The 20,137-nt window shown below is 37.6% G+C and overlaps 1 protein-coding gene across 1 annotated transcript in view; it reads left to right on the top strand.

The window, feature by feature from the left end:
• The window catches only part of LOC129234433 (uncharacterized), an 86,535-nt gene extending 70,454 nt beyond the window's left edge, over window positions 1-16,081 (top strand). Inside the window, exons 14-19 of the mRNA XM_054868432.1 lie at window positions 4,396-4,582; window positions 5,511-5,882; window positions 7,133-7,284; window positions 12,816-13,055; window positions 13,180-13,317; window positions 15,844-16,081. Coding sequence (XP_054724407.1) covers window positions 4,396-4,582; window positions 5,511-5,882; window positions 7,133-7,284; window positions 12,816-13,055; window positions 13,180-13,317; window positions 15,844-16,008 — 1,254 coding nt within the window. The 3' untranslated portion in view covers window positions 16,009-16,081. The remainder of the gene's footprint in view (window positions 1-4,395; window positions 4,583-5,510; window positions 5,883-7,132; window positions 7,285-12,815; window positions 13,056-13,179; window positions 13,318-15,843) is intronic.
• The last annotated feature ends 4,056 nt before the right edge of the window (window positions 16,082-20,137 follow it).

Raw genomic sequence — 20,137 nt, 5'->3', positions numbered from 1 at the left:
TACACCAGTTTCATCAGTTAAGTTACTCCATTGCTATAGAGGCAGCTAAGCTGTCACCGCTTTTACGGAGTATGGTTACACATTTTTTTTACACTGTAGTATAAAATGAAGTTTCCAAAAAGCATCTGTTTGTTTGAACGCGCAAAACTTCAGAACCACCCGGTCAATTTCGCTGACATTTTCAGAGTACCTTTCTTTCAGCACCGGAAAGGTTTACAGACCAGTTCGAAAAAAAATCGATAAGTAGTTCTTTTTTTATGAAGAGATAACTTTTCCGGGCTTACTGACCGTAGTCTAAAGGAAAAAGAAAATCCAAACGTTTTGTCAAGCTCTGCGGCTGACATCATCAGCGGAAGGGTTCAATGTGACTGATGGGCCAAGCCAAGCCATGTAATATCTAACAGGCCTGTGGGGACCCCCATTTAACTGACTTCGTGAAGAGAATTGTGGAGTAGAAAAAATATATGCAGAAGCATGCAATGATTGATAATGGAAAAAAAAAGGGACGTCTTCAAGGCCACACATAACAAAAATAAAACAAAAAGTGAAAATTTCGAAAAACTGATGTGCAACTGCGCCTGTCGCTCAGATATTTAAGTAAAACCGCTGGTAGGTGCCGGTTCTTTATTGGATGACGTTCCCAAACTACTGGTAGATGCCAGTTCCTGATTGGATTGCATTCTTCTCTTGGATTGCGGTCTCCTGTGATTGGTGCACTGATAGAAAGTGGGAGTGGCTTCAGATTCAAAATGGGAGCGGACGTCAGTCTGTTTTGAAGTGGGGAGCAGATGAAAGGGCAGTGTGCCATGTTTTTGGTAAGTTGAAGTTCTCTCATTTTCTATTGAAATTTAACGGATGGTTGAAGATTTCAATAGCTTCGCGATGAAGGCAAGCATAGTAATGGGATGTTGTGGCCAGTACTTCAGTGTCTAAATTTAATGTCAGGGACTACTTTTTGTTGGCTGTGTTCAGCCACTGCTTATTTCTCGTGTTTTCTTTTCGACACCATTGGAAAAAGCGACATTTTTTACTGCAGATCTATCTCGACCTATGGTCGAAAAACTTTACTGCTATCTTCAAAGGAAAAAAAATTACAAGCCATCAGTCAAGTTCGAAAAATTTCATCTCCATTCAAGTTGTTAATCATTTTATTTTGCTTTTCCACTGTTACGCTTTTTGAATCCATTGTTTCTATCCTTCTTTCTCATTTTAATTTCTTAAAACTATTTTATTATGTGTTTCCGTGGTTACGTTTTTTAAAGCCATCTTTCTCATTTTAATTTCTTGAAAGTATTTTTCATATCTCTTGCCATTGTTTGGAAGGGAAATTTTGCATGATACAGTCGGATCCTGCTACAACGCGATCCGACTTACGCGAAATGGCTACAACGCGAGTTTTTCCTGAGTAATGATTTTTTTTTTTTTTTTTTTTTTTGCTGACGCAAACTCCACAACTGCAGCGACAAAATTTTTGGAAAAGAATCGCGGAGTGTTAATATGGGCTTCATTGACACTAAATATTGGTTTCGTGAATGGACTTTCATCCCTTTAGAATCACTGAAACAGGAAGTTCACTCACTGTACTAGTCTAAACATCGCTTTTCTTTCAATTATACAAATATCCACTCGGTATTCTTCATTCAGTTTTTTTCATTCTACATATGAACGTTCATAAAATTGAATCGCACCCAAACGTTTTCTTTCAACTAAAGTTTCCAAAGATGGGAAGAGAAAGAGAAAGTTTTTGACATAAAGAAAAGGTCAAAATTCTGGACATGCTTGAACACTTAAAAAGTGCATCAAAAGTAGCGCGAAAATTAGGTATGAGTGAATCTTTAATTCGGATAATTAAAAATCAAGAAAAGGAAATCCGTAAAAAGTTATAAATTAAGTTTTAATACTGAAGCTCGCAGAGTAGTGTCGAAGTAAAATACTAAAATCATGAAAATGGAAGCTGCTCTTGCATTGTGGATTAAAGGGGCTAGAAAGAGGGGTGTTCCGTTCTTTGTAAAAGATACTGCAATTTATAGTTAATAAATGGTTTGAAACAATATGAGGGGTGTTTACAAACGTCTGAAAAAATTGGGTATGATTATAAAAATTACTAAACATACCTTGTTCCACAACGCGAAATTCCGACTTACGCGAGGTGTCTTGGAACGCATCCCTCGCGTAAGTCGGAACTCGACTGTATATATATTTTTCTTTTATTTGAGCCTGATTGTTGAATTATGGCCCCACTAGATGGCGCTGACACTTTTGAGCCTCGACAATTTATGACTTTTCTGTGTTTCACGATGCATGTACAGCAATCCTGTGCATCCACCACTCAATGACAAGTTTCAAAGTTGGTTTATTTTTGATTGGATGTCTCCCATTTTGACCGCAAGAGGCGCTGAACGGAACAGATCAATGGCAATGGCACGTAATAGAAAACAAGGATTCTCTGTAGTGCCCTCTTTGTTGCCATGAGTTTCAGCGATTGTCACGGCCTATAAGCGTAAGCGAAATTTAGTGGAGCCCTGGTTGAATATACGTCACTTAAAACAATTTTTATTTTCAAGGTAGACTGGGCAAAGCCGAGCAACGCAGCAAATTAAAGATAAGACACATAAATTTATATTTGCCCGCAAGTACCAAGAACATTGAGAAATCTGCTATACCGTTTGATAAGCTTCAAAAGCCCTCCGGGAAAAACTCAGGACTTTGCGTACAGAAGAAACTTTTAACGGCTAGTTTGACTTCAGCATGCCTTCGAAAGTGCCTTCCGCCGAGATTCTTTTTCAAAGTCGGAAGCCGATGGAAGTCACTTAGTGCGACATCAAGAGTGTACGGCGAATGGTGTAGGCGCTTCCAATCAAAAATTGCAATAGGGTTTTGCGTTGCCATTGCCAAGTTTGGTCTCGCATTGTTACCCAACATCTGAACACCAGACCTGAGAAGGTCAGATCGCTTTTCGAATCGCTCTTTCCCCACAGCCGTTCAACGCTTCATCCATATGCAAAGCTCTGATGATTTCTTGGAAGGGTTTTTGAAGCTTATCAAGCAGTGTGGCAGATGTCTCAACGAGTTTGGTACTCAAGTTGACAAATTAAATTGTGTCATACCTTTCATATCCCCTTATATTTTTTGACTTTTACACACAGCTCTGTCCGCAGTCGCTATGGTAAACTTATTTTCCGACTCACCCTCATATGTCAGACTCCAGAAATTTTCCATGATTGTATTTCTTAATGCAAAGATAAATTTCTTACAAACCAGGTCTAACGTAAACGCGGCAATTGTTGATCGTTAAAAAAACTCATGCTCATGGCTCGTAGTCACTAAAGTTGAAAATTTCGACATGTCTTCTTTTCATTTTGAGTATATGATTGGGAGCAAAGGTTAGAAGAAGGCAAAGGGTCAGTTTGAGACCACATTGTGTGCGTTTTTACATCATGAATATGCGTGACATACAAAAGAATTTATGGACTAGGGAGAAATTCGTATAATAATGGAACAGGCTGGCTTTGTTATCCCAAACTACGTCAAGCCAAAGTTGCACTTAGCCAGTTGCCCTAATCTTCATATTAATTCAGGAAACCCTTCATCAGGATGACACTCGGCTTTAACTGCTGATGCTCAACGTATTCTCCAAAGCACCGACTTTAAAGTATAAACAAAGTTCTCTCTCAAATTTTCAAGTCTTTCAGAAATGCTAGACCACGTGCCAAAGATTTTTCTGCTTCGATCGATCACCAGTGGCAGGAAAGATGTGCCGGAACGCTTGCCGCTTACTCCGGTCCAGCAATTGGTTTTAAGGTAATGCTCAAGTGACTTGTTTGTGTGTCATCGACTCCACTCACCTGCATCACCTCGATCATTACTTAAGCTCCTTCTGGGTGCTGAAATTGCATTTTCGGACCGACAAAGGAATCATTTTCTTAATGCTCAGATTTCCCAAAAACCTCCAAAAGACATAAAACATGTTGAATATGAAGGAATAAAAATATAACGTACATAAATCACGTAACTATTTGTGTTAAATTTTATCCTATTTAACTTTAAAATATTTTTCTGTAATTGTTCTTACTTGAAAAACTGTACAGTAACTACAACGATACTGTTGGGACCTAAAAAAGATATCGTAATAGACAGGTTATCGTTATAGACAGTTTGATTATTCATGCTGACATTTTGCTGGGGCCAAAAAAAATATTGTTATAGACAGGTTATCGTTAAAAACAGTATCGTTATACACAGGTTTCACTGTATCACCACTTTAATGCTTTCTTTGACCCAAAAGGCTACTCACAACAAATTTGAACGTTCACAATTGAAAGTTTCTTCCGGAATTGTTCTCAGAAGCATAAAACATTGTGCAGTGTATGACATTGACTTCAAGATTTTTCACAGGTATCCGAATTGTGCGAGCAGGATTCTGGTATTCAGATTGCTTCAGTGCATGCTCTTCGACATTTCGTGCATTTGCCTTCGGTACAGCCGTGGATCGAGAAAAAAATCAAGAATGGAAATTGTGACGTGATCACGGCCACTATAGGAACACTACTTGACAAAATTCAGGATCAAGAAATAAAGCAAGGTACGTGACTGAACTAAAGTAAAATTTCCTTTGAGTTATCTCCATGGAAACCTGGGGTTCCGCGGTACACAATTTAAGGAACGCTTCTCTAAAAAGATACAGTTGTGAATCGCAATTAATTGTATTCTACCGTTTGAAAATAAAAGCACTTCTTTCTCTTTTTTAAAAACTAGTGGTAACCGCACGGCTTTGCCCGTAATAGAAAATTAAAAGGTCTTTTGGTTCGCCTGTATATTTACAAATAATGTATGATGTATGATCTCGCCAATTGGCTTGTGCCCATGTTACGGTTCCACGTTATGATAATTTCGCAATTTACTCGTCCATCTTATGATAATTTTGTTCTTAAAATTGGAATAGAAAAAGAACCACAGCGAATTTTCGAAAAATCGCTTCGAGGTGCACACCCCCATGCTACAAACAAACTTTGTGCCAAATTTCATGAAAATCGGACGAACGGTCTAGGCGCTATGCGCGTCACAGAGATCCTGACAGACAGAGAGACTTTCAGCTTTATTATTAGTAAAGATAAAGAAAAGATAAGAACTTTTTTTATGAAGGATTTGGTCAATGTATAGTTTGGAGATAGAGTTTCAGTGTGACAACTAGGTTTCTGCGGTTTTGGATAGCATTTACTTCTTCTATTTAGGTAGGTATTCCTCTCCTGACCAAGCATAATAGTTACCGCAACATTTGTTTGTTGTTCCAATGCAGACGCAAATAAGTCTGCAGTGCCAAATACGTTCATAAAGAAAAATTTAAAAAAAATGCTTTCATACATGTAGTCAGAATCATTAAAAAGCTACGTATTTGTCGATAATCTTTCCTTCTCTTTTCTTTATTGCTGAAAAAATTGCATTGCTATTTTTACAATCACCGATTTTAGCTTTTGATCACATTTTCTGACTGTTATTTATGTTTTATCCAGATGCTCACAACTGGCCAAGGTTCGGCTTTAACGAAATCGACAAAATTCTCCGAAAAATTCTTTACGAATCCCGATGTTCCGCGGAAAACATTCTGCGCTATTTCGACAAAAAGAAGAATCCCGAATCGAAGCGCATTGCCCAGAACTTCTTCGAGCCTGAATCTGAGCCGTGGGACCCAGGCTCTGGCTCTCGACACAAGCGCTCTCTGTGGGATGACCTCAACTGCCAAGAGTGGACAGAAGACAACAAGTACAACCCCATTCAAGACAAGGAGGAGTTTGCAGCGGACAGAGCCACATACAACAAAAGGAAAAGCTGCTTGGCTTTCAGGAGGTTAGGAGTGAAAGGAGCCAACGCAGAGATTTATGCAGGTGAGAATGATTTGGGTATTAATATTGCTTATCATGGTGCTGGTTTAAAGTATACGTAAATGTTGACGGTTACATGTGTCGTGGCAGGGATGCGGAGTCAGAGTAGGACTAGAGTATTTACTTTGTTGGGGAGCTGTGGCTGAAAAACCACTTGTTGCTTAAGTTTTGCACACCAGTGTATATAACATCATGCTATGACTAATAGAAGTGGATTAGCAATAAAAAAAATGTTATGAAAACGGGGAAATTTATATCATAAAATGCTTGGAACACCGAACAAATGTATATTTTTGAGGTAGACCGTGAAACGCCGGTCCATGCAGACAGTAACATATACAGGGTTTGTATGAAAAGAAACCGGACTGAGCTTAGAAAACATATTAATTGGCAAAATTTCTACACTTTTCACTAGAAATCTTCGAAGTAGTCCCCATGGAAGGCGCTAACCCTTTGGTACCGGATTTTCCAGTCCCTGAACGCCCCCTGGAAGTCGGCAACCCGTAAAGCTTCTAGAACCCTTGTCGTAGCGAGTTGAACAGCTTCCAGAGTTCCGAACCGTGTCCCATTTAGTACTCTCTTGACCTTGGGGAAGAGGAAGAAGTCCGGTGGTGCCATATTCGGGCTGTAGGGAGGCTGTGGCAATGTCGCCCTCGAGTGTTTGGCCAATTCCTCGGTAACAAGCAGACAGGTGTGCGACGGCAGGTCGATCCCGACCTCTCCTGCGATTGCTCGGATGCTCAGACGACGGTCAGTGGTCAACTCATCACGCACTTTTTGCACATTTGGGTCCGTGTGACTGGTTGATGGACGTCCGGCGCGCTGTTCGTCGTGGACGTCGTTGCGGTCCTCTCGGAAATTCTTATGCCACTGGAAGACTTAGCTTCCTCACCGTAAACCTCATTGATCATTTCAAGAGTTTCCTTTGGCGTTTTCTTGAGTTTGACATAAAATTTGATGTAACACGTTGCTCGATGGTACGCTCCATTTTCACTCCGACGAGATCACTAAACACGCACTGCTCTCTCGCACGATGCTAACAGTCCAGTCGTTTGGAAGCAACTGACTCGGGCCCCCTGCCCTCGATCGTCGATCCACCACCACCACCAGACCACCAACAACCGTTGTCACAAACTCAGTCCGGTTACTTTTTATAGAAACCCTGTATTTTTATTCACCTCTTTAATTAAAAAGTTCGTAATGGAATCCTTAAGTAGTTTTGAAAACTCTAATTATGATTTTTTGTTAAACAGGCATGTTTGCTGGAGTGAAAGAACCCTCGGAGCCTACAAAATATAAATTGTTCACCAAATTCGTCTCAAGTCTTAATTTCCTAGGAAATCAAATGGAAATTGGATCCTTTTATTTCTACCTTCACAGTGGAAGTACAAAAGCATACGTCAGAGTAAGTATTGATATTCACCTGTAATTAACACTTGTCATTAATTTTATGAGAGAAAAAAATGACTGATGAAACGGAAAAGATTCAGTTTAAATATGAAATAGAAAATTTTCATTAATTACGAGAGCCCGTTTTGGTCATTAAAAAATCCCTTAAAATGCCGTTTCAAAATATAAAAAAGTGCTCTACAAAGCAACAAGAAAATGTACTTAAATTTAAAATAAATAAATAAATAAAATGCTCAATTAACAAAACAAGAATTCTCTTTCTTGCGTTTCCCGAGATTGGTGATAATCAATCTCGCGAAGTGACCACTTCATCATAAGTGAACACGTTTTCCAGAAATTTTAATGCAACCGTCATAACATGCTTTCGGAGAGTTAAAAATATATATATATTCTCCGAATCGTTTTATTTTCACAATTATTTTAAACACTTTGTCTTGTCAGGAAAACTTTCCGACATGCAAGATAGGCCACGTATTTGTCAGCCCAGTTCTAGAATCTTCTCTTATTTTCTAAATATATTCAAGTTAGGTCTCTAAATTGGTTGCCATATCACCAATTTAGCAACCAATTTTGTCGCTCTAAGTTCGATGCAATTCTCTATAAAAAGAAACAATAATGAGCAAATAATTTCCGTAAAAGTCGTTTCTTTGCCGGCACAGTATGATTGCAGTAAAAGCAACCTGTCCGCTAGGGCAGGGGTTCTCTAACTGGGTTCCGTGGCACGCTGGGGTGCCCTAAGAAGGAGTGAGGGAAACCTCGAAGTTTTGTTGTTATCAATATAGTATTGTATATTAGTTGAGTTTGCCAAATAAGGTCACTCCTCCCCCCCCCCCCCCCCCCCCAATTTTTTTGATGTGGCTTAGTAAAATTTCGGTAGATCTTAAATTCATCTTCATCAGAAAGCCAAACTGATAATAAATCGTTTTCGACAAGCAATTTTTAATAACCAGACAAAAGTTTAGCGAAGGTTATAATAGAGGAGTGATGTACTACCTGCTTTTATTTTGCTAATAAGTTTTGCTTCAATATAGTTCACTGTTGGTTACTAGTATAAAAAAGCTGTTAATTGTTCTTGTATCCTAATTTATGTAGTTGACGAATTCACAACGATAAATGTCGCAGCATACCGTCATTTTTTCCACTATGCTTTGATAACCACGAAAAGTAGATTGTTAACCATTAAGGTCGCTGGTTAGTTTCTTAGCACCCGGGTAACCTAAAAAAATGACACTGGAGAATCAGGTGGAGGATATGATCATTGCATATGCTGCACATGTATACTCGAATTGTCCCCCCCCCCCAAAAAAAAAAAAAAAAAAAACAACAACAGAAAATAACAAATTAACAGTTGTCCCGAATATGACGATTGATCCTTGAAATTTTTGATAATATTTTTGGGGTTATCGAATGTAGTTCAATATATATTTATATTAAAGACTCTAAATTCTTTTTAGTTTGATAGTACTTTTTGTTGTTTTTAATTTTGTGTGAAGTAATCTTTGCCCAAAGTCTTCCTTATTAGGGCCCATGTTTCTAATAAGACAAAATCTTTTTTTTTTTTTTGCTATAACTGTGGAGAAACACAATTGAAACTTGGTTTCATTTTTTCTTAGTTCTTATGAGTCATTTCACGAATATGCAAAAACTGGAGAAATTCAATTATAATAGCGGAAGATTTTAGGTTTTGAACCTAATGGTAACCTTATTTACTTACGGGTGCACTTACGCACTTACCTAATTAATAGAGATGGACTAGGGAACCGTGAGAAAATTATAATTCTTCAAATGATGCCGCGAGTCGAGAAAGTTAAGAAAAAAGGGGGGGGGGAGGCTTGACAGTGGGAATACGATCAACAATTTCCCTCATCACGTACAACTGTTTAAAAATGGAGCCTTTCTTTTTAATTTTTTTAAAATTTCATTGCCTTTATTTTGACTTGGAGTGGAACACAGAGCATTACATTAACCGTTAACATTCTTCTGGGGAGCTAGAGTGGTGAAATATTCAAGAGTGTGAACATTTGTAGCAAGTTGGGGAGCTCATGTGGGTGTTCACCCCTCCCCCAAGTTATTTAAAAAGTCATCAAAACGAGATCAGCGACATGACTCGTATATGACCTTTGAATCGGAAAATATGTTCCCGTTGTAAAAAATCACGTTGAGAAAAAAAAAGGGGGGGGGAGAGTTAACCGTTGCATTCGAATTGCACCAAATATCTTCAGTAAAAATTCAGATTCACAGATGTAATTTAGATCGAAAATGAAATTAAATGACCTCATAACGTAGCATTAATATGTACTTATATTTCTGGTGCTTGTGATAAGTTTTCTTATTCATTTCTTGTAAAAATATGCCGCTAAGTAATAAAATAGTTTTCTTACAGTATAATAAAAAAAATAAAGCTAAATATTTTTTATTTATAAAGCAAAGGAAAACTTATGTAAAAAGTATTTTGTTAAAGGACATATTTTTAAACCTAGATTTACAATTTTAAAAAAAAGTAAATAAAAGATAAAAATTTTCCAGCGAAAAAATGTCCCTCTAAAAAATCCTTATTAGCAGTATATTATTACAAGAGCTAACCATAAAATCCAATACAAAACCAAAATTATGACATTAATTCTAAATTATAAACACACTTAATTTGATTTCCAATCTTAAATACATCTGTGAACGTAAGTTTCTTAACTGAAAATCTGTAATGCCATTCGTTTGCAAACATTGACGGTACCAAGATTCCCCCCCCCCTCTCCCCGAAAAATAAATGAAGAACATTGTGGAAAATAAACCAGAATAAAAAAGATCGTTTTGATGACTTTTTAAACATTTGGTAGGTGCGAATGCCCCCCTGCATCCCCCAGCTTGCTACAAATGTTCATACTTTTGAGCTTTTCATCTCTCTAGTTCCCCAAAGAATGTTAACGTTTGATATAATGCTCTGTTGTTCCCTTCCAAATCAAAACAATGGCAACGAAATTGACGAAAATTAAAAAAAATGGGGGGGGGGCACCATTTCCAAAAAGTGGTGGGTGATGAGGGAAAATGTTGGTCATATTTGGATTTAGGAGGTCATTTTGCATAAGAACCTGGAGGAATAGTGTCAGAGGCATTTTTCATGCCTCTCAATGTAATTAATTCGTTCATAATGAAAAGTTTGACCTTAACTTGAAAAAGCTCCTAATTTTTGAGTACTACTATGCAGGTGATCTAAATATTGCATAGGAGCAAAAGTTATTTTTTCAAACAATAATGTTCGACTTCCTTGTTTATGCCAGCTTTAGTCAGCCTTGTTTAGTCAGCTTTTTTGTTTATTCAAAACATTTCGTTATTTAAAAAATATATAAGGTTTTTTTTGGTTGAATATTTTAAACTTTAGGCTTCGTGCGGCATACCTAAACATTTTTTGATTTGAATAAAAAAAATTGTGGTTGGTATGTGGGTCTGTAAGAGCAACTTTTTGTCAACTTGACATTTTGAATTTCCAAAAAAAAAGGTTTTTTTCTACATAAGTCTGTGGATGTATTTTCATCCATAATTTTATTTCTTTTGCATTGCAAAGGTGTTATGTTCCTCATAACGTCGAAACACGTGTATGCAGTAATCTGCAAGTTTTGTGCAATACAGGGTAGGATTCAAAAGTAATGAGCCTTCGCCCAAAGACACAGATTTATTCAGCCGATCGGCGCAACTGACTAATAATTTTCAAAATAGGTACCTCCTGTAACAATGCACTTCTGCAGGCGTCTTTTCCAGAACTCAAAGGCCTGAAGTCCTGTTCCAAGATTAATGTAAGGGCTGCCTTGACATTTGCTTAGATGCTCTCGGTGGAATCGAAACGTTTTCCTTTCAGCGCTGATTTTAAGCGCGGAAATAAAAAGTCAGAAAGCGAGAAGTCCGAACTGTCGGGAGGCTAGAGACCATTGTTTCTGTTCTTCAATCAAAATAGACACAAGTTTCAGGCAGATTTTCAGCATGTGCAACTCTTCGGTAACAATGTATTGCACCTTTGTCTCCTATAACTCCAGGTCTTCTGCTACTTGGTAGAGACTCAAACGACGGCCCATGTTCAAAAATTCAAGCACTCGCTGCACATTCATGTCAGTACGGGCCGACGATGGAAGTCCAGACTAGGGTTCACATCAGTCGCCTCTTCCCGGCCCTCAGCCTTTCGTGAGGACTGAGGGGCAGTGGCCCTTTTGACTTGCGAATAGAACAAACACAGTCCCAAAGCCTGTTGAAGCATTGTAAACATTTCGGAAGGAGATTGGAAGCAAAATTTGATAGCGTAACGATTCTCTAACGAACTTCGCTGTGTCACGCAACACCGTATAGGGCAGAGGTTCCTAAACTTCAGACCTCCGTGGACCCCTTCCGGAAAAATTACAAACTTCGTGGACCCCCCCCCCCCCCTCTCTCTCTCTCTCTCTTTCCCAGCGCGCAAAAAAGTAAATAAAAATGATTTGACACAGTAAAGTCTATTTTTTTCTAATATAGTTTTGTAACAAATATTAATATAGCTTTGTAACAATATGAACTTCGTCATGTACACCAAATTAACTAATGTGTAGTGTGTTTATTTCGGAGAGTTTTTGGGGGGGGAGGGGGGCGCTGCGTCCTGCATGAACTTAAGCAAGAAATATTTTATTTCTCATAAATGTGCTTTCTTTTTGAATTATAATATCATTACACGTCCTTCAATCTCAATTATATTTAACGTTTTAGCTGGATAGCACCGCGAACTCCCGGGGGCCCGCGAGCCACAGTTTGGGAAACTCTGGTATAGGGGTTACTGTTAAGGCTATGCCAACCATTCCAAAAGCTGGGAGACAATTGACCCGCTTTGCACCCTACCACCGCCGCTGACAAGCAGGGTGCGCAAGTATAACGTGAGGTTCCTTACTTTTAAATACTACCTTCTAAAACGCTGTATTTTTAATCAGCACGTAGTATTCAAAATTTAACTTTGCTCCTCAACTTCTTACCCTTTTGGCAAAAGGTCTTAGGATTACCAGGCGTTACCACAAAGCGCGGGAGAAACAGACGTAGTATTAATTAGACTGGAGACTGGTTCGACGGGCAACAAGCTCTTGTAGTATAGACTGGCAAATGTGCAAAAAAAGCATGCAAGCAACAACTTTTGCCCCGTAGCCTAATGGGATGCAAACTTCGTTGCATTCACGTAGGCTACGCTTTTACCCGTCTATATTTCGAGTTTCGCGCATTCCATGGCGGATATTGGCTTTCGCTGCAAAGTTGTGTATCTAGTTATACTACATTTAAGGTGAGAAGTAGTTTGCCAGATGGCTGAGCTATCAGATTATTTATAATATTGGTTTCTTTTTACAATTTGCACTTTTTCAAACCGTTTTCTAAGCATGAAAGAAAAAGGAAGCATTTTTGTTCTCTTACATGATTCTCAAGTTATTAAAAATCTTAAAACAGCTACCTCTTGAGTACCATTGTGAATTTCTAAAATTCACGAATTCTTCAATTTTCTTTTCTCTCCCTCTCCTCCTGGGGAGATAGATCTTGGGCCGCACTCGGCAAGAGTTCACCCACGACGGATGCACGCCCACTGAGCTCCGGTACAGGCCAATCAAGCACGTGCCACTGTATCTGCTCAGCGTGTCCACAGTCCAGCTCAGCCTGGGCATCCACCTGAGCAGTCGCCTGAGCATGGACTCGTCTTGCCCCGGAAACGATGCATACAAGCTGGAACCTTTGACGGACGTGCGAATCGGAGGGGAAGCGGTCGGAAACGTTCTCGTAAGTAAAACGACGAAAAATACAGCTGCTTGACTCCTTGGGAGTAATGCGATTGCTGTGGTTTCAGAAAATCTGCTATCACTATATTCTGTCACCAAAAATGATAATGAATCGTCTCTTGCAGTTCATCAAGGGATCAGCTAATCTAGGAGCAAACTTCAATTATAAACTGCAAGTTACTTTTTTGCCTTCGCCAAATATGTGTCTGAGTGGAAGTCATGGTTATGATCCCATGAAGATTAGTTTTGAGTCATATTTTCAGGTAAGATTCCGTTTTTAAATATGGAAGGTCAATATGTGATTCCCGGAAGTTTACATTAAATAAATCAAGGTCGTGGTGGTCTGATCGGTAAGGCATTGGACTTGGGGCCGGAGGGTCTCGGGTTCGATCCTCGCTGAGCGAAGATCCACCGTCGTCATTAATGGTGACTGGGCGACGTTAAATATGCTCGTGGTCACAATGTCCTCCAAGTGAAACGATACCTCTGGGGGTGCCAGATCAGAAAGTTATTCAGAAGGCGCCTTCATAGTTTGAGGGCCAGAGGCCCCTTTGATTGTTGATAAATAACTCAACAACTGCTTACTCCACATTTTAACAGTACTATAGCTTATAATTTTATGTGAATTACAAGCAATACTAACTAACAAATATTATATTGTTGCATCAGAGCAAAAGTCGGATATCCTAGTGTTATTCCTGGGATTAAATGTCCTGTTGCTCTGAGCGACGATATGTTGTACAGCTTCAGCATAAATTTTAAAACATCAAACAAGTGAAAAAAAAAACTATTGTTAACAACTGTGAAGAACTCGTTCTTGTGCTAAGTCCATTTATTTGCTATTGAAACAGGTTTGTAAATACAAAAATTACATTTTGCTCATTAAGATGTTATGCTACATGACTAGGCCCGTCATTTCAAAATTTATCCAACCGAAGAGGGAGAGGCAAATGCAATGCATTATGTATTGAAAAACAACAAAAACCACACCCATTATATGCAAGTACATTGATTTCTCAAAGTCAGGGAGGGGGCAATTGCCTATTCCGAACTCTACTAAATAAAACGGACCTGATTTTCACTTATCCTGCACACGATATTTTCTACTGGTTTTATGTTGAAAGCGAAATTCTTTAAGAAGCTGTTTCACGAAAATTCACACATTAGGGTTTCAAAGTTGTTATCCTATTGAAGCAGAGAAGAAATCATCGTTTCATAGCTTGAACTTTCATGGACAACGGATTTAAAATATTCCATACTAGTGGAACCCGCACGGCTTTGCCTGTAGTACAAAATTAAAAGGTCTTTTGGTTCGCATGTATATTTACAAATAATGTATGGTGAATTTCTTGCCAATCGGCCTGCCAATGTTACGGTTTTACGTTATGATAACTTGGTAATTTACTCGTCCATCTTATGATAGTTTTGCTCGGGGAAATATTCAGAAAATTGGAATAGAAAAAGAACAAAATCGAATTTTTGAAAAATCGCTTTGAGGTGCACACCCCCATGCTACAGACTAATTCTGTGCCAAATTTCATGAAAATTGGCCGAAGGGCTTCGGTGCTATGCGCGTCACAGAGATCCTGACAGAGACTTTCAGCTTTATTATTAGTAAAGAAATCAAAAGTGGGCGAGGATAGCTGGTTTGCTTTTCCAATAACCTGCTGCTATAGTTCTCAGCATTGTGCCACATTAAGAATTCCTTCTCCTTCGTTACCAGCAGAAATAAACTCGTCCTAGGTCAGATGTCATGTTTTCAGAGCCGTAAACATTGCGTTTACATTTTAGGTTACATTTTGACAGCTATTAATTCCACAGAAAATGTAAGCAAATACTAAACCTCTCATTCAGAGATTGCAATTTCACTTATTTTGGAATCATCCATCTGTCTAGAATTGCTGTAACAGAACTGAAGACGAAAACCCTGATATAGAAGATGAGTAGCTCTTAACACTGGTAGCTGAAACTATTTTAGCACGTCAGCAGGAGACGCAGAAGATCCCCGTGAAGATATAGATATATCAACTTCAGTGTGAGCACTTTTGCATTTAGCTCGATTATGGCTGTGCCAGACGGATGAACCCAAAACAAGGGCAATACTGCAGTCTCAACATCTTTCTGAGGTCTCTTTACCTGCATGATCAAACCACCTTAGTTTCCATCGTTATGGCCACAAAGTTCAGATACTCCCTTATTTACATCCACAGGGACCTCAGTATGTGTTAATTTTAAAAGCATCTTTGAGATCTATTATTAACTAGTGGCACCCGCACGGCTTCGCCCGTAATAGAAAAAATTAAAAAGTCTTTTGGTTCGCCTGTATATTTACAAACAATGTATGGCGAACTTTCTCGCCAATTGGCTTGTGCACATGTTACGGTTCCACGTTATGATAATTTCTTAATTTACTCGTCCATCATATATTTTTGTTCTTAAAATTGGAATAGAAAAAGAAGCACATCGAATTTTCGAAAAATCGCTTCGAGGTGCACACCCCCATGCTATAAACTAACTTTGTGCCAAATTTCATGAAAATCGGCCGAACGGTCTAGGCGCTATGCGCATCACAGAGATCCTGACAGACAAAGAGACTTTCAGCTTTATTATTAGTAAAGATAAAGATATTCCATTTCCAATGACATTTACTGTTACTAGTTATTTGATAGAATTTTATTAACTGCTTCAGAAATATTATTATCATTCATTTATTTTTTCTACACTAAGAAAATTCTCGAACGATTATTTCTTTAAACACTTGGTGACTTAAATTTTCAATATTTCTCTAGCTATGGAATAAAGTGAAAAATGACTGGGGAAAACTAAGAATGTGGAGGCCAAGTTTCTTGTCATGGGAGGTGACGAGAGGAAAGATGAAGCAGTGGTTCGAAGACACTTGTGTAGTCATGGAGAATTCGAAACCACCCTTAAACATGGAGAGAGAATTAGAGTGAATTCAGAGACTTTCTATGTACATAAATTTTCAAGTTGAATACAATTGTAAAAATAAATTTTGTTTTGTTTAGGAATTCAATTATTTTCATTTTAACTTATCTTATTCACAAACAAAAGGGGAGGGGGAATCTGTCATTCTATCCTTATATGCTTCTAAATAAAATAAGTTTAGCTGTTGCATGTAGCCTTCACAATACTGCTCGGTTAGGTTTGCCCTGGGTTACAAGTACTAATATTAAAAATTTAACCCCCCCCCCCAACCCCGATTGCCACTAGGAGCAGATTCAAGAAAGGGTCAAAGGGTCAGCTAACCCCTGACCTCCCCCCCCCCTCCTGTGACGAGAAGCAATCGTCATCAGTTGCACAGCCCTTAGCAATAAGTAGATGGCAAAAAGTAAACCCGTTTCAGTAAAGTTTCTTTTAAAAATTTTTTCTTTATTTACTATTGTTGTTGAACTTCTGTTTTTAGCTATGAAAACTTAATACAGGAAATCAATGTAAATCATTTTTTTACTGAAGTAAAAAATGAAAAGCTCTTTTTGGTGCTTCCTATAATTCACAAAGATGGGACTGGATTAGTTCTTTGGAGAAATGTTACTTTGCATTTTTATTCATTCCCAGATGAATCTCTAGAATTCTTCAGATTATGAGATGTCTATTAAGAATGTGACATTTTCTCAGACTCAGTGATCTTCTGCCTCTAACCATGTGTTTTTTTATTATTATTATTGATTGAATTATTTTGTAGTTTTAATTTTATATTACTCTAAGTTCCTGGTATCGGACCAGCCCGTCAAGAATTATTTGTTAAACGAGAACGCAAAAGTAATATTTTCTGTATCTTTAAGGAAAAAACATCAGCAGATGGTGTGGACAAATCTAACTAACTCAACTGTCAAAATGAAAGAGCACATGGTGTAAATCATAGACTAATAATAAGAGTAGACCGAGCTTTCCCAGACTTGCTGATGAAAAAATTGGTTCATGGATACATCATGTGACTGGTGAAAGGCTTGGCGAAAACTTTGGCAGCATGGTTGCCAAATGGCAACATTATCTATAGTTTGGCACTCGACATGTATTTTAAGACGTAATGTGTTTTCGTTATAATTTTTTTCCAGGTGCAGAGATTGAACTGTTTTTCTTTTAGTTATGCATTATTCTGACATTAGTAATTAGTTTTTGATCGTAGTTTTCAGTAACTTTTATTTCTTTGGAACTGCTACGTCAGCGTTGGCGTGAACGTAATGGCGTAAACCTTTTGCGTTAATGCAAAAATGTACTAATCGGTATCTTAAATTTAAATTGTAGGTAAAAATCTTACCGTTTGCCGATTCTTTTTGGTACGCTTGTATCTTTAATTGCTTAGAGAGTTATTGAAATTGAATAAAGAAAATGCACAATACTATCTAAACGAAAAACTCACTATATTAACAGAATATTTACAACTTAGAAAAACAAATTTACAAATCGAACTCCATAAAAGATCATTCTTCCGTGTTCCATCAATTCCATTTATTTTATTTCACGCAGGCGTTGATCGTCTGCTACAATCAAGGCCTGCTGTTGCTAGGATATCCACCAGTCACATGGTTTGGTTTATGAGCAGCAAAAGGGTTGCCATAGCTCGGTATATTCTTATTATTAGTCTATGGTGTAAATACAACCCATACTGAAAGCATAAAAAAGCCGAGTGTAATGTGAAGTCAACTGAACCTTTTATAACAGAAATTACTCCAGATAAATATCAATGTGACATCAGTTATTCTGTTAAAAGGGGGGGGGGGGACAAAAGGCGGATTAAAGAACCACATTTGGACAGTTACGTGGATACCACACTCGAAGTATCGATTTCAGATTTCTATGCAATTAAGTGCATAAAATACAATTTCAGCAGACATGGTTTCTAAACTCTGCTTTCTGAGTTACAGTACTAAACATAGTCAAGCGTATTGCAGAAAATCACCTGTACTATTTGGATCAAAAGGGCAAAAGCAAGATGGGGTAAAGGTGTCATATTTCATCCTCTAAACTTTTTTTTTGGCCTCAGAGCACCATATGTTACAATCAATTGATTCGAAAAAATATTACAAAAACCACCAAGACTACACATGGTATTAAAGCTTAAATACATGCAAAAAAATTTATTTTCCCTTTAGAAAAATTTTTTAATGCATTTTTACCAGAACTAAAAATGGTCAACCAATTTTTTGTAACCTTCCAACTTCAATACATCTTGTAAAAGAGCTAATAATGGTTTAAAAACCAGGTAATAATAAATTTAGATTAAGAATTGTAGTTAAAAAAAGCCAGATTGTGCACTTTTGGCACAAAATATAATTATGATGATGATAAATTTGTCCCATTGGTGTAATTGGACACCAAATTTGTCTTTGGTAAAAAAAATTTAAATTGGTTGATGAACAAAAGAAGTTTTGCAAGAGTATTTCAAATGTTACTAATGAAAATGAGTCTCAAAGTATAAATAAGAACAATTCATTTGTTGTGAATTTCATGCATAATGAAGGAATGAAAACAAATATTAAAAGATGTGAAATGAGGGACATAAATAGCTTTTTTCAGGCCGAGGACTGCCGATGGCCTTTGAAAAAAGTGAGAAAGGTGACAAATTTGAAAACAAAGGTGACTAAAAAGTAACTAAAAGGTGACCAAAAGCAATTTGTTAAGAACTCAAAAAACAGAAAAGGATTATCCCTTTCTACTGACTTTTACCAAAATAGCCCTATATGCTTTTTGTAAAGATTTCTACAGTTTCACTTTCAATACATGTTTTAATTTTTTCCGTTTTCTTGGTTTCTTCTTCACAATCCTTTCTTTTTTTTTGCTCTTCTTTTTGCTTCTGTTTCAATTCCAAATCCTTTTTCCTTTTACATTCATCCATGTATGTTTTGTAATTTACGTGTGCTTGTTGTGCACATTTAATTATTTCTGGACCAATCAGTAAAGAAAGCAAATGAGGATATTCTTTTTTACAGCGTCTTTAACTATAAGTATGCTATTTAAAAATCTTTCAGTCCTTGCTGTCTTATTTTCACCAAAAAGGTGCTTTGAAATAGAAAATAGTCTTTCAATGTCAGCATTACCATGTGATAATGCAAGTGAAGCTTTTATCACCTTAGAAACATTAGATCATTGGAATTTGAGTCCTTTTTTAAAATGTGCTGCTGCCAGTAGACATCAATGATTTTGTTTTCGGATGCTTCATCATCTTTTTCCAGCTGCAAAAGTTTCCATTCATCTTGCAACTTATCGAGTGGAACATTAAAAGGCATGATTTTGGCAACCTTTATCAAATCCTTACAGCTTCTAGATTTACTTCTCTCTTTTGGATCCAAAAAATTAAAACTTTTCAGTAACCCGTTTGATATGCAACTTTTTTCTATTACATACTTGCATGCTGTCACACAATGCTTTTGAACAGCTCTTAAAAACATAACCTTTTCATTTTCTTTCAGTTTTGACAGTTCATCTGTCACCTCTCCACTAAAAACGAAATCTTCAAGAGGTAGTCTGTTACCAACTGCAAACAGTTCATCCGTGTCTATGTTTAAAAAATCAACTTACTTTATGTCAGAGGCTTCTATAACCCGAGCCAGCCTTAAAAGTCTGAACAATGGTCTCTATTTCTTGGCGCAATTTATGTATCATAGGTGCTTGGCATTGAAAGCGTTTCGTGAACTGCATAAACAAATCAGCAGATGAAAAGATAAAATGCAGCTCAGCTTTTATAGAAGGTCTTTTTAAAACATTTGCAACAGCTTTATATGACCTGCATTGCATAGCTGAACTCTTTTTTAAAGGCACATGTTTAAAAAAATAATACTGAAGAGCATCCCACTGTTCCAGTAGTCTGTTTGCTGCAGGTCCAAGGGTAAGCCAATGGGTAGTTGTGTTTCAGGAACTTGCGATGAGGTGTATTTAGTTGAGTTTGCACTTCTTCGAAGTTCTCCTAACGGGAAGGCCAACCATCAAAATAGCTATAAGTACTAAGAAGAAGTTCAGATGCTTCTTCACCTAAATATTGCAATGCTTTGACATACGCATTATGCATTGTATGAATACTGCAAGTACCAATATTTATTAGGCTTTTTTCTCGTGTCTCAAAGA

This window comes from Uloborus diversus, chromosome 1, assembly GCF_026930045.1.
Source record: "Uloborus diversus isolate 005 chromosome 1, Udiv.v.3.1, whole genome shotgun sequence".
NCBI lineage: Eukaryota > Metazoa > Arthropoda > Arachnida > Araneae > Uloboridae > Uloborus > Uloborus diversus.
Note: the sequence above shows the minus strand (reverse complement) of the source record. Positions and strands in the feature narration are given on the sequence as shown.